The sequence below is a fragment of the Coregonus clupeaformis genome, chromosome 15 (assembly GCF_020615455.1).
Source record: "Coregonus clupeaformis isolate EN_2021a chromosome 15, ASM2061545v1, whole genome shotgun sequence".
In the NCBI taxonomy this organism is placed as follows: domain Eukaryota; kingdom Metazoa; phylum Chordata; class Actinopteri; order Salmoniformes; family Salmonidae; genus Coregonus; species Coregonus clupeaformis.
The window spans coordinates 18,668,644-18,681,435 of record NC_059206.1 but is presented as its reverse complement, the minus strand read 5'-3'; the positions used below and the strand labels follow the sequence as shown (position 1 = coordinate 18,681,435).

Sequence of the window (12,792 nt, the reverse complement as noted above, 5' to 3'; positions counted from 1 at the left end):
ACCACTTCCAGCGGCTCCTCCTACTGGTCTAGTGGCCCACCTGCTCAAGCCTACCAAGAGCAGACTGCACTACAAATGATACACCACCTGAGGGAGCCAACAGCCTATTGAATAACCAGACAATCCTAATAGTAGGCCTAGCCTATGCAATAAGTTATAGACTCCCCGGATCATGGATGAGATCAATTATAGGCATATTAGGCTATAATAAGCTACATTATCATTGTTTTCTCCTCCCCTCAGTGGTTACTGTTGGCAATTATGGACATTGCATATGCCCTAGGCTATTTCAATGGTTGAATCTACAAAAATATGACCTCCTTTCCAGCCGCTCTCCTCGAGCGCGTGATGCACGAATTTGCATACGGCACGATTTGAGATACAATGTAAACAGCTCTCGAACGCACCAGTTCATCGAATCAGGTCGAGTAGTCCTTGCTGGCTACTCTTAGCCTTGCCGGTGTAGGTTAACGGGCATTATTTAAGCTGATGGGCATGGTCCTGCATTCTCATGGAAACGTGGGAGATTCGAAATTACTATTCATCGCATTGCTCCGGCGGAGAATGAACCAACCTGTGGTTTACACACAGAAATGTAGCCAATTTCCTAGTCTTTGACTGTCGCTTGCGCGCAGACACGTCATTCAGAGACGAGTCCGTAGTCCGCCCAGCAGCATTTCACTAAACAGAGAGCGAGGAAGAGTGTGAAGGTACGATAACAGTTTAACTGGACCTCAGCAGCAGGCTAACAGTTTATCGCATTGAGTGATACAGCAGACATTCTTTGGTTGCCCAGCCGTTGAGCATTCAGTGTGATATCACATCTGCGCTACCGGATATACGATGCTCGACCACGGCTGTACATTGACATTGCTGCTATCCAGGTGTTGGACCAAAGAGGAGGGACGTTGTTGATGTGACATTACATCTATGCTGTGTGCAGTTTATTGTGGTCCCATACACAGACACAGAGCAAGAAGATGCTGAGCCGTTTCGTGAGTGGCAGCATCAGGAATCTGGAACGAGAATACAACTGTACGGTGAGGCTGCTGGATGATTCGGAGTACACCTGCACGATCCAGGTCAGTTTCTGTTTAGTAAGCAGGTAACCTATTTTATTGATGCTGTTGCTGTCACCGTTGGTTGCCCCACGGTGGGACATGTCTATTTCGTCTGAGTATCTCCTACCTGTGCGCATCACTTAACAGCTTGATGTAAATAGAGAAACCCGTATTCTGCATTGCGTATTAAATGTGTAAAGATCTAATATATCTCATCGGGTATTTGAGGTAATTCTGCTGGCTGAATATTCGGCACATGCCTTCTTCACTGTCTGTGCACTACAACTGTCCTGAATCGTTCATCCTACAATATCGATCATCTATAGATCCTCTATCGATCTATGACACTGATTCTCTGTTTGTCTGTGTCTTAGACTGGCCTTGGCCTAGGTAGAGAGTGATAATCTGCATCAATAACAGTGTGTGTGTGTCTCCTAACCTGGAAGTTTATAGATGTGACAGTTCTCCTTTGATGGCTGTTATACCTGTAGGGTATTTTCCTCACCATCATATTAATAATGACAATATGTAGATACCTACACCATCCACACATCTCTGGGATCTGACAACAAAGGAAAACTATAGCCCACTTTCCAATGACTGAAACACATAAAGTGGTGCACTAAAGCGAAAGGAAAAGTTAGGATTTAACACCGACAATGTAAAGTCTGTAAACAAATACTGATACCTTTTCAGAGAATCTACAGTAGAAGAAGAAGTCAATCAATCAATCACCATTTGCAATCAATCAACATGACCAAATACCTGGTAAAAGCTCTCCTAAGTCTCTGTATCAGAACCTCTGACTTTCAGAACCTCTGAGTATTGTAATGACCCTGGCCTTGCTTTTACTGATCTATGCCTGATCACGACCCTGCAGCTGCTCTAAGAGCGAGACAAAGTATTCAGAGGCTCGTCACATCTCCAGGACGCACATTTTAAGGCTTGTCACATCTCAAGTCACATTTTAATCACTCTCAGACCATTATTGCTGAGCTGCAGCGCTCTGATAGATAGATAGATAGATAGATAGATAGATAGATAGATAGATAGATAGATAGATAGATAGATAGATAGATAGATAGATAGATAGATAGATAGATGCATTGGAAGAGAATGTATGAGAGAGTGTATGGGAGGAAGAGAGCTTCAGCTCTTTATATACTGCATTTGGGCATTATCAGTCTGTGTACCTCAACGCTTTAGGGCTGCACTGCTCACAGCCGTACTCAGTTTATAATGTGCTGTCTGGTTCTGTTCTGAATGCATCTCTCTGGATCAGCTGCTCTCTATTGTTACAGGGTGGTTTGGAACAGGACATATTCAAACCCTTTATGATTCTGATTACAGAGGCAGAATTTGTCATCAGCCTGACCGTGCCCCTTTCCTGCAGTCAAACGACCAAAGCGCCATCTAGTGGCCTCATGGTTGGAATGTTATTAATATCTTTCATAATTTAATCATTAATCAATATTGTTTTTTTTTTAAATCCAGTGTTTTCTATGTCAAACGGTTTTGTTATATTTCAGTCTTCTGTGATGTATATAAATTGTAATATTGGGATGCAAACTCAAAATGTAATACATTTCAACTCTATATCTGACATGGTACAGGTGTCTTCTTTTTTTAAGCCCATAACCATGTGTGTGAGATGTATACCTTTGTTTAAAACTACCAAGAAACACTCTGTGTGACCCTGATTTAGCCAACTGCAGTAATTCAATAAAAGTACAAAAAGGAGGGAACTCAAGATTTTGAGATTCACTGACTTTGTGGCAAGATGAGCATTTTAACTTCTGATGGTGGCTTGAATGAAATATGTCTCTGTCTTTCATAGAACGGTATTGATCCAGATGAGCAGAGAAGTCCTCTCCTCTTAATATAAAATAATATGCCATTTAGCAGACGCTTTTATCCAAAGCGACTTACAGTCATGCGTGCATACATTTTTACGTATGGGTGGTCCCGGGGATCGAACCCACTACCTTGGCGTTACAAGCGCCGTGCTCTACCAGCTGAGCTACAGAGGACCACATCAGTATGAGTGACTGAGGCACTGGCACAGGGTCAGTGGTCGTGTCCCAAATGGCACCCTATGTAGTGCACTGTTTTGGACCAGGGCGCATAGGAGTCTGGTCAAAAGTAGGGTGCCATTTGGGACGTCCTTAGTCAAGATGCTGCACTCTGTGGTGCACTAATGAAATCACCACCCGTTCCCTGGAAGTCTAATGCAGGACTTGGATGGAGTTCAGATTTTGTCTTGTAAATGCATTATTGAGATAGACTTCCGCTTTTTTGGTCTAAGAGGGCATTGTTAAGTTATGTTGTTTACTGCCTGGCGTGTCGCCTGGTAATGTTGGGGTTTGTTAACCTTTTACTGCAGTGGGCAAAATCAGGTTCACACAGAGCGATTCTTGGTAAGTCTTAAACACATCTACTTTGAAACAAAAGTATACATCTCACACACATGGTTATGGCCTTAAAAAAAGAAGACACCTGTACCATGTCAGATATAGAGTTGAAATATATTACATTTTGAGTTTACATCCCAATATTATACTTTATATACATCACAGAAGACTGAAATATAACAAAACTGTTTGACATAGAAACACCGGATTTCCGTCAGGTTTTTTTTAATAATCTTGAATAATTATGAAATTATGAAAAATATTAATAACATTTCACGGATGAGGCCAAAGAGGGCAGCTTTGTTTTTGGAGTTAAAGGAAGCCTACATTCAGATATAAAAGCCTAATTTAGATGTCTAGTTCACCTTTCTTTCTTCTCATGCCTATACCATACAGTTTGACCATAATTAGCTCCCTATTGTGAAAATTAAGCAGACCGTTGAAATTTAACGAAGATGATCTAAACAAAGATTATCTAAAATTATCTGAGCATTTTCTTCATTATTATACAATACTCATCTTTTGCTCATATTAGCACGTTTAGTCGTTGGGTCCCACTTTAAACGAAGTACAACTTTAAGGCTTTAAATAACATACATAAAGGCTTCGTAAGCACTAAGAAAAATGCTTCACAAATAATCTATAAGCGTATATCATGCTCTATAAAGGGTGACATAACCATTCCCACTGTAGGCTCAATTGCCGAATGTATGTTTATACACCATTTATAGAGTATGACATACGCTTATAGATGGTTTGTGAAGCATTTGTGTTGTGCTTATGAAGTATGCTATATAAAGCCTTTATAAATTGTACTTTGTTTAATGTTGGACTGTCATATGTGCATTTGTTACTGTACATAAACATGTTATTACCAAAAGGACTTCTTAAAACTGCATTTGGGTTAATCCCCAATCATTCCCAGTCAAAATAATCTCTCCTAAATGCAATACCAAAGACATCCTGAAACTGAAATTCCACCTAGAGTGAACATTATATCACTGGAGAGAGAGAGGGTTCCAAGTGGGATCATTTCACCCCTTGATAATCCTGGGACTGGGATTGCTGGTCCCCTAAGTAGATGTATTTCTAACTGCTGGCTCAGGCTTAATAGAACCTAGAATAGAAGTAGGATGTGATTTAGACAGCCACAGCTCTGCTTATCAGACCCTCTAGCTACAGGCCTGCTATACGTTTTATAAATTTTTTTTGTCATTTAGCAGACGCTCTTATCCAGAGCGACTTACATGAGCAATTAGGGTTAAGTGCCTTGCTCAAGGGCACATCGACAGATTTTTCACCTAGTCGGCTCGGGGATTAGAACCAGCGACCTTTCGGTTACTGGCACAACGCTCTTAACCACTAAGCTACCTGCCGCCCCGTCACCAGGCCTGGGTATCAAATAGTATTTGTTGTCTTTCAAATACTTCAGCTGTGTTTAGTTGAACTTGCCTGGTGCAGTAGAACCAATGGAATCATACAGTAAAGGCAAACTCTGCCCATCTGGCACTCCATACAGACTCAAGCAAACGCTCACAAATACTATTTGAACCAGGCCTGATGCCACAGAGCTGAATCTACACAAAACATGTCACTTTGATTCGAAGGCGCCCTGCAACAACAGGGTTTATCCATAATGTAGAGGAATAGTGAGATAAATCCTCCAAGGCTTTGGTGCTCTCTCAGATTAGGATGTCACTGGAAACATCCCAAATGTCACCCTATTCCCTATTTAGTGCCCTACATTTGATCAGGGCTCTATGGGGCTCTGGTCAAAAATAGTGCACTATATAGGGAATAGGGTGACATTTAGGATGCTGTCACTGACTGCTTCAGCGTGTCCCTTTGATTGCTACTCTTTCAGCAATAAAAAAAAAAAAATCTCTGATGCCAGATTTCAGAATTTAGCAATTTGCATCCTTGTCACTGACAGCTTGAAATGGTGCTGTTTTTACAACTACGGCGTGGACAGACCGGTAGGATTGTCAAGCGTCTGCCGCAGAGACTACTTAGCACCTCTAAACAGAGTGGTGGCTGTAATTTGCAAACCAAGTGCAAAGCGATTCTACATGTAGAAACGGGTGAAAATGTGGGTCATTATCGTCAGTCGCCAACGGCGGGTGGTCCCTATAACACACCGCTCTGACAGCAAGCGAACGGCAAACAAACGGCCCTGTACTGTGCAGACCGACAATTGGTCTGTTGAGTTTTCTCCTTTACTAATTACTTACCATGACAACTGATAAACCCAACATTGGTCTCTCTAGTACTTGGTTAAGCTGCATGCATCTGAACTGCTGTGCCCAAACCCATTCCTGGAGCCAGTGCTGTACAGCTGCCAAGATACGGTATACTCCATAGCAGTTTGGCAGAACAAAACAAAGATCTCTGGTCGAGTGCCAACTTCAGGCAGGCAGGCAGGCGTTGCATGAAACCTTAGACCTCCATATTTTGCCAGCAGCACCAGAAGTGGACCTTTAACCACACCAGTCCCAGGTGACCTGTAGAGTGTCGGTATAAGAACCACAGAAATGTTTTGATGTGGTATTTACTTTAATGGTAGAATTGCAGTTACACACTATTGACCCCAAAATAGTTTGTTTCCTTGGGTCGTTAATTAGTTACTAGCTGTATTGAATTATTCTAAGTCATTACCAGACAATTCACATTTATACCACATCATGTCCTATTAAATATCAGGAAAATACCAGAGGATACATCACTGGTTATAAAGCAGTATGTTCAGCCTTACTGGAACCTAAGCAGAGTTCTGTTGGTTACAAACCTTGATAGCCAAACACCTTTCTCTGTAGCCTAGTGAATATGAACCTAGTCGCTGACAGACAGACAGTCGATCCACAGTGTGCCTGCCTGCAGAGCTGACTGACAGGCTGCTTTCGTCAGCGGTGATGCAGTGATGACAGAGATGTCTCTGACTCTGTGTGTTTAGGGTTCAAGTGGCTCTACTGTTGCTGTGCCGACCCACTACAATAAATAAATAAAATGTGTGCCAAGAGTGAATATTTCATGGAGCGTTTCACCACTACCTCAGACTGCAACGATAGCAGGCATCACAGCACACATGTTGCTCGGTGCTGTTTACACACACACACACACACACACACACACACACACACACACACACACACACACACACACGACTCACGCATGCACACACGAACACACACGCGCACGCAGATGCACACACACACACCACGATAGCAGCAGACATGTTGCTGCTGGTAGTGATTTTCACTTTCATTGTGGTGCGGGCAGGAAGCAAAACGATAATCTTTTAGCTCACTTTGCAACCGCTGCATGCTCCCTCTTTCCTCACACAGTGATGATGTCACTGGGATAGCTCAGGACTCTGCAGCAGTGCCTGTAGGATCCACAGTCAGCACAGGAGAAATTAAGATTCCCGCTGTAGTCACTCTCTCAGTATAGAGTATATTCTCTCAGTGTACATATTTATCTATATGGAGCAGTATTAGGATGACCCAATCTGTCCAGAGAAATTAAAAGAAACAGATGGATTTATCAATGAATTACTTTAAATGAAAATCTTCCCTCAAGAAAGATTGGACAGAGAATAATGGTAGTATAATGGTACTGTATCTTACTCCTACTCCTTTCCTTCTACCTAGTCTTCCCATAGTGCTTTGTGGTTTGCTACCTCTTTGGGATTCATTACTTACCTAGCTACAGTGTGCAACTCTTGATCTGACATTTCTAATGCCTCTAAGCTTGTAATCTACCTGAGTGGCAGATCTTGTAACACAATCAAGTTCAACAGGGTTTAGTGAGTGACTGAGTGTGTCGGGACATAGAGAGGGAAAGACAAAACAATCCCAATAGTTTGAGGTGCATTGAATTGTCCACTGAGTCCACTCAGACAAGTCTTTAGCCTAGGAGCTGTAACGTTTAGGTGGTGCATCATATTGTCAGGAATTTCATATTGTTTCCCAGGTATTTATTGCCAGCTAATGCCAATGGGGCAGTGTCATATTGATACCCATGTCACCCAAGAGATCTTTACCCTCCTTCTCCCAGCTCCAGTCTCCTTCCTGTTAGTTCCTAGCTGGTATCTGAACCTCTGAGCTCCACAAAATTCACTCTTTGTTCCCCTCACCCTCTCTCTCTCTCTCTCTCTCTCTCTCTCTCTCTCTCTCTCTCTCTCTCTCTCTCTCTCTCTCTCTTGCTCTCGCTCTCTCACCCCCTTCTCTCTTTCCCCCTCTCTCTCTCTCTCTCTCTCTCTCTCTCTCTCTCTCTCTCTCTCTCTCTCTCTCTCTCTCTCTCTCTCTCTCTCGCTCTCTCACCCCCTTCTCTCTTTCCCCCCTCTCTCTCTCTCTCTCTCTCTCTCTCTCTCTCTCTCTCTCTCTCTCTCTCTCTCTCTCTCTCTCTCTCTCTCTCTCTCTCTCTCTCTCTCTCTCTCTCTCTCTCTCTCTCTCTCTCTCTCTCTCTCTCTCTCTCTCTCGCTCTCGCTCTCTCACCCCCTTCTCTCTTTCCCCCCTCTCTCTCTCTCTCTCTCTCTCTCTCTCTCTCTCTCTCTCTCTCTCTCTCTCTCTCTCTCTCTCTCTCTCTCTCTCTCTCTCACCCCCTTCTCTCTTTCCCCTCTCTCTCTCTCTCTCTCTCTCTCTCTCTCTCTCTCTCTCTCTCTCTCTCTCTCTCTCTCTCTCTCTCTCTCTCTCTCTCTCTCTCTCGCTCTCTCTCTCGCTCTCTCTCTCTTCTCTCTTTCCCCTCTCTCTCTCTCTCTCTTCCTCTCTCCTCCCCCCTTCAGCACTGCGGCTCTCTCTGCAGATTAATGAGACAGCAGCCCAGAGAGAACCTCACACTGTACTGTACTGTATATACATGACACAGCAGTGAAGGCTCTGTACTGTACTGTATATACATGACACAGAAGTGAAGGCTCTGTATTGTACAGTATATACACTCACCGGACAGTTCACAAAAATTGATCGCTCCTACAGACAGTGAGTCACGTGGCCTTGGCTTGCTATATAAAGCAGGCAGACAGGCATCGAGGCATTCAGTTACTGTTTGATTGAATGTTAGAATGGGCAAAACAAGTGACCTAAGCGACTTTGAGTGTGGTATGATTGTCGATGCCAGGCGCGCCAGATCGAGTATCTCAGAAATGGCCACCCTCCTGGGCTTTTCACGCAGTGTCTAGGGTTTACCAAGAATGGTGCGACAAACAAAAAACATCCAGTCAGCGGCCGTCATGTGGGAGAAAACAGCTAATTGATGAGAGAGGTCGAAGGAGAATGGCAAGAATCGTGCAAGCTAACAGCCGGGCCACAAACAGACAAATAACAGCGCAGTACAACAGTGGTGTGCAAAACAGCATCTCGAAACACACAACTCGTCAATCCTTGTCCCGGATGGGCTATTGCAGCAGGTGATGACGGGCACACGATCACCAACACTGGACAATCAAGGATTTGGACCCATCCTGCCTGGTGTCAACGGTACAGGCTGGTGGTTTACTGGTGTGGGGAAGGTTTTCCTGGCACACGTTAGGTCCCTTGATACCAATTGAGAAATGATTGAACGCCACACCATATCTGAACATTGTTGCTGGGATGAGATGGAAAAGGCTGTTCGCAGTATGAATGTACTGCTGTCCAATCTGCAACAACTGTGTGATGCCATCGCGTCAGCATGGACCAACATCCCTGTGGAACGTTTCTGACACCTTTTAAAATCCATTCCCCGAAGAATTCAGGCTGTTCTGGAGGCAAAGGGGGTCCGATCCGGTACTAGATTGTTGTACCTAACATATAGTCCACTGACTGTACATGACGCAGCAGAAAATGCACTGTATCACTGTATGACCAGGGACGGCCTGTTCAATAGGGCGATATGGGCGACGCACTGCCAAACGGGAAAAGGAAGGGATTTTTTTTCTAATCAATTATATCACGGCAACAGTAGTTATCAGTGTTCACGTCTGATCTGCCAGCCACTAAATGTCAAATCAGGCTAAAGTCGTGCTTCAAATGGCCCCGCCCGTTTTTGGGGCGATTTCAGTCAAGTTGAAAATCGCCCAGAAGTCTCTCATAGCCTGTCATGTAAAATCTATTTTTTTCAAATTTCAAAGCTTTCAATACATTCTCTATGGGTGTCTGTGGGCTTGCACTTACGCGCTTTCGTCATACGTGACGTAACCATGAACGTAACTAAGACAATAGCGGCTAGCAGCGTCTCTGTTGCGACCTGCAGTGTGGCGTTATTTTATGTTTTTAATTTGTAGACTTAGTTTACAAACATTCTGCCAACCATGGATTTCCAGTGGTTGGTTTTGGACTGATCTTGTTGATCGTGTACATACCCGCTACGAACGGACTAAATAATGAAAACGCTGCTGGCAGCGGAATCCCAATACAGCTGGGAGACTTGGCTGGATGACAGAGTCCCGGACAGAGAAGTGGAGCCGGCCGGCTTCACCCTGGTCAGAGCGGACCGCGATCCTGGTAAGAGAGCGACTCTGTACCCCGACATTGAACTGCTTTCTGTGTCATTGCGACCTTACTATCTGCCCCGTGAGTTCCCCCAATTGTTTGTTACCGTTGTGTACTGTTGATAATCACAAGTTTACTGGAGAACTGAGACCAAGTAGAGACTTTGGACAGGGTGGATATGGTATAATAAAGGCAGTTTATTCAGAGGTAAAGATATCTGGAATCGCGTGCACGGACTCGTTCGTCAAACTCTTAGGGAGAAGAGAGCCCCGAAAACATTGTGTGCAGACATTTTATACAATAAAAGATGTAGGTTGAATCTAGTAGTTCTGATCTTCTGATTGGTCCTGATGAGTTGGGCGAGGTCCCCTCCACTGTTGCATTGGCTCTGAGTCGGGTTCTCTGTCTTCAAATGTTCAGCCTAAAGAGAGGGGATTTTTGTGTGTGTGTGTGTGTGTGTTTAACAGTGATGATGTGTGTGTGTGTGTGTGTTATCAGTGATGATGTGTGTGTGTGTGTGTGTGTGTGTGTGTCCTCAGAGCAAGAACTCGTGAGTTGGAAGAACTGAGAGACCTATGGCGTGGGTGTTGTCCTTGGCCACCTGCTGACAAGGCTGACAAGATAGGACTCTTTTGTCCATTGTTATAGGATAGGAACAGCATTGATTGAAAACAAACGCCCAACACAAAATGGGTCATGCACAAGATTTTAGTCACACCAAGCTATAACATTATATATTTACTACGACAGTACATTCAACCAAAAGCTAATATAACAAAGGCATCAGAGATTATTTATAATCTGTCACAGAAACTGGAATCCATCTCCCCAGATCAGTCAATAAATGCTTCTGGTATTGACTTATATGCTGCCCCTGTCTTCATGTTGTTGCTGGACATATCTTTTTTAAAATGTGTGTAGGTCACCTAAATCATCAGAAAAATTGCCCCTCCTGAGAATTTTTTCAGGAGCCGCCACTGTGTATGACTAAAGCACAGGCAGTAGTGTAGCTGGTGTGCAGAAGAGGAAGCTGATTGTGTGTACATACAGTACTGTATCTCTGTATAGATGTGTGTGTGTATATATCTAGTATGTCTCTGCAGGCCATTCCCTATGGGGTTCGCTTTTGTGAAGAGCACATCCAGCGTGGACTGTCTCTGTGTTGTGTGCTCCTATGGGTGTAGTAGTGCCTGTCTCTCCTCTCCTCAGCCCATTGTGGAGCAGTGACCCAGAAGACCTGGCCTCCCTCTCTGACCGCTGTGTCTCAGGCCTGGCCAGGACCAAACAGATGGCCTGTGTTTGACTCTCTACTGTTACTGTGCCATCATCATCACTGACACTTGCCCATTGTACTCATCTATCATTAACACTGTGTGCCATGGAGGCCTAATGAGCTGACTCAGAGTAGAGTACACACACTCAAGCACGGATTCACGCACACACACATGCACATGCATAAATGCATGCAGACGCACGCACGCATACACACACACACACACACACACACACACACCATACACAGGTGGTCGAGTCGTGCCAAGCCAAAGAGTTCACACGTGAACCAAAGCAAACTGAACTGAGCAGTAGTAATGATTCTGGCTGAGGAGTGCATGCTGAGCTGAGTGGAGCTCTAGCAGTGTAATTAAAACAGTTTAATGATCCAATATCACAGATTTTATGCACCGCCTCGTATGTATCCTGGTCCCTGCACATTACATTAACCCGTTTTAAATATTATTGCTAAATAATTCTCAACCTCTGTCGTACTGGGAATCATGCAGGAGATTATGAAGGCTGTTTCATCTCCCGGATTATAGAACGAATGCATGTCTGTCTGGGAATAACTGGGAAATGAATGTGTCTGAATGTTGTTATGAATTTCCTCTAGATGTCTCTCTCTCTCTCTCTCTCTCTCTCTCTCTCTCTCTCTCTCTCTCTCTCTCTCTCTCTCTCTCTCTCTCTCTCTCTCTCTCTCTCTCTCTCCCTCCTTTAGACATCTATCACTTTCATCTGTCCCCTCTCTTATTCATGTGGCACTTAGCAATAGCTAGTGCCATCTACAGTTGAAGTCGTAAGTTTACATACACTTAGGTTGGAGTCATTAAAACTTGTTTTTCAACCACTCCACAAATTTCTTGTTAACAAACTATAGTTTTGGCAAGTCGATTAGGACATTTACTTTGTGCATGAAACAAGTAATTTTTCCAACAATTGTTTACAGACAGATTATTTCACTTATAATTCACTGTATCACAATTCCAGTGGGTCAGAAGTTGACTAAAGCCATACACTAAATTGACTGTGCCTTTAAACAGCTAGTAAAATTCCAGAAAATGATGTCATGGCTTTAGAAGCTTCTGAGGTGTACCTGTGAATGTATTTGAAGGCCTACCTTCAAACTCAGTGCTTGACATCATGGGAAAATCAAAAGAAATAAGCCAAGACCTCCAATTTTTTTTTTTAGATCTCCACAGGTCTAGTTCATCCTTGGGAGCAATTTCCAAACGCCTGAAGGTACCACGTTCATCTGTACAAACAATAGTATGCAAGTATAAACACCATGAGACCACGCAGCCGTCATACCGCTCAGGAAGGAGATGCGTTCTGTCTCCTAGAGATTAACGTACTTTGGTGTGAAAAGTGAAAATCAATCCCAGAACAACAGCAAAGGACCTTGTCAAGATACTGGAGGAAACAGGTACAAAAGTTTCTATATCCACAGTAAAACGAGTCCTATATCGACATAACCTGAAAGGCCACTCAGCAAGGAAGAAGCCACTGCTCCAAAACCACCATAGAAAAGCCAGACTACGGTTTGCAAATGCACATGGGGACAAAGATCGTACTTTTTGG

General features: G+C 43.7%; 1 protein-coding gene across 1 annotated transcript in view; it reads left to right on the top strand.

Moving 5' to 3' along the window:
* The first annotated feature begins 421 nt into the window (after positions 1-421).
* LOC121580089 (FERM domain-containing protein 5) overlaps positions 422-12,792 on the top strand; it is a 106,779-nt gene continuing 94,408 nt past the window's right edge. Inside the window, exon 1 of the mRNA XM_041895146.2 lies at positions 422-1,082. Within this exon, the coding sequence (XP_041751080.1) occupies positions 981-1,082 (102 nt within the window). The 5' untranslated portion in view covers positions 422-980. The remainder of the gene's footprint in view (positions 1,083-12,792) is intronic.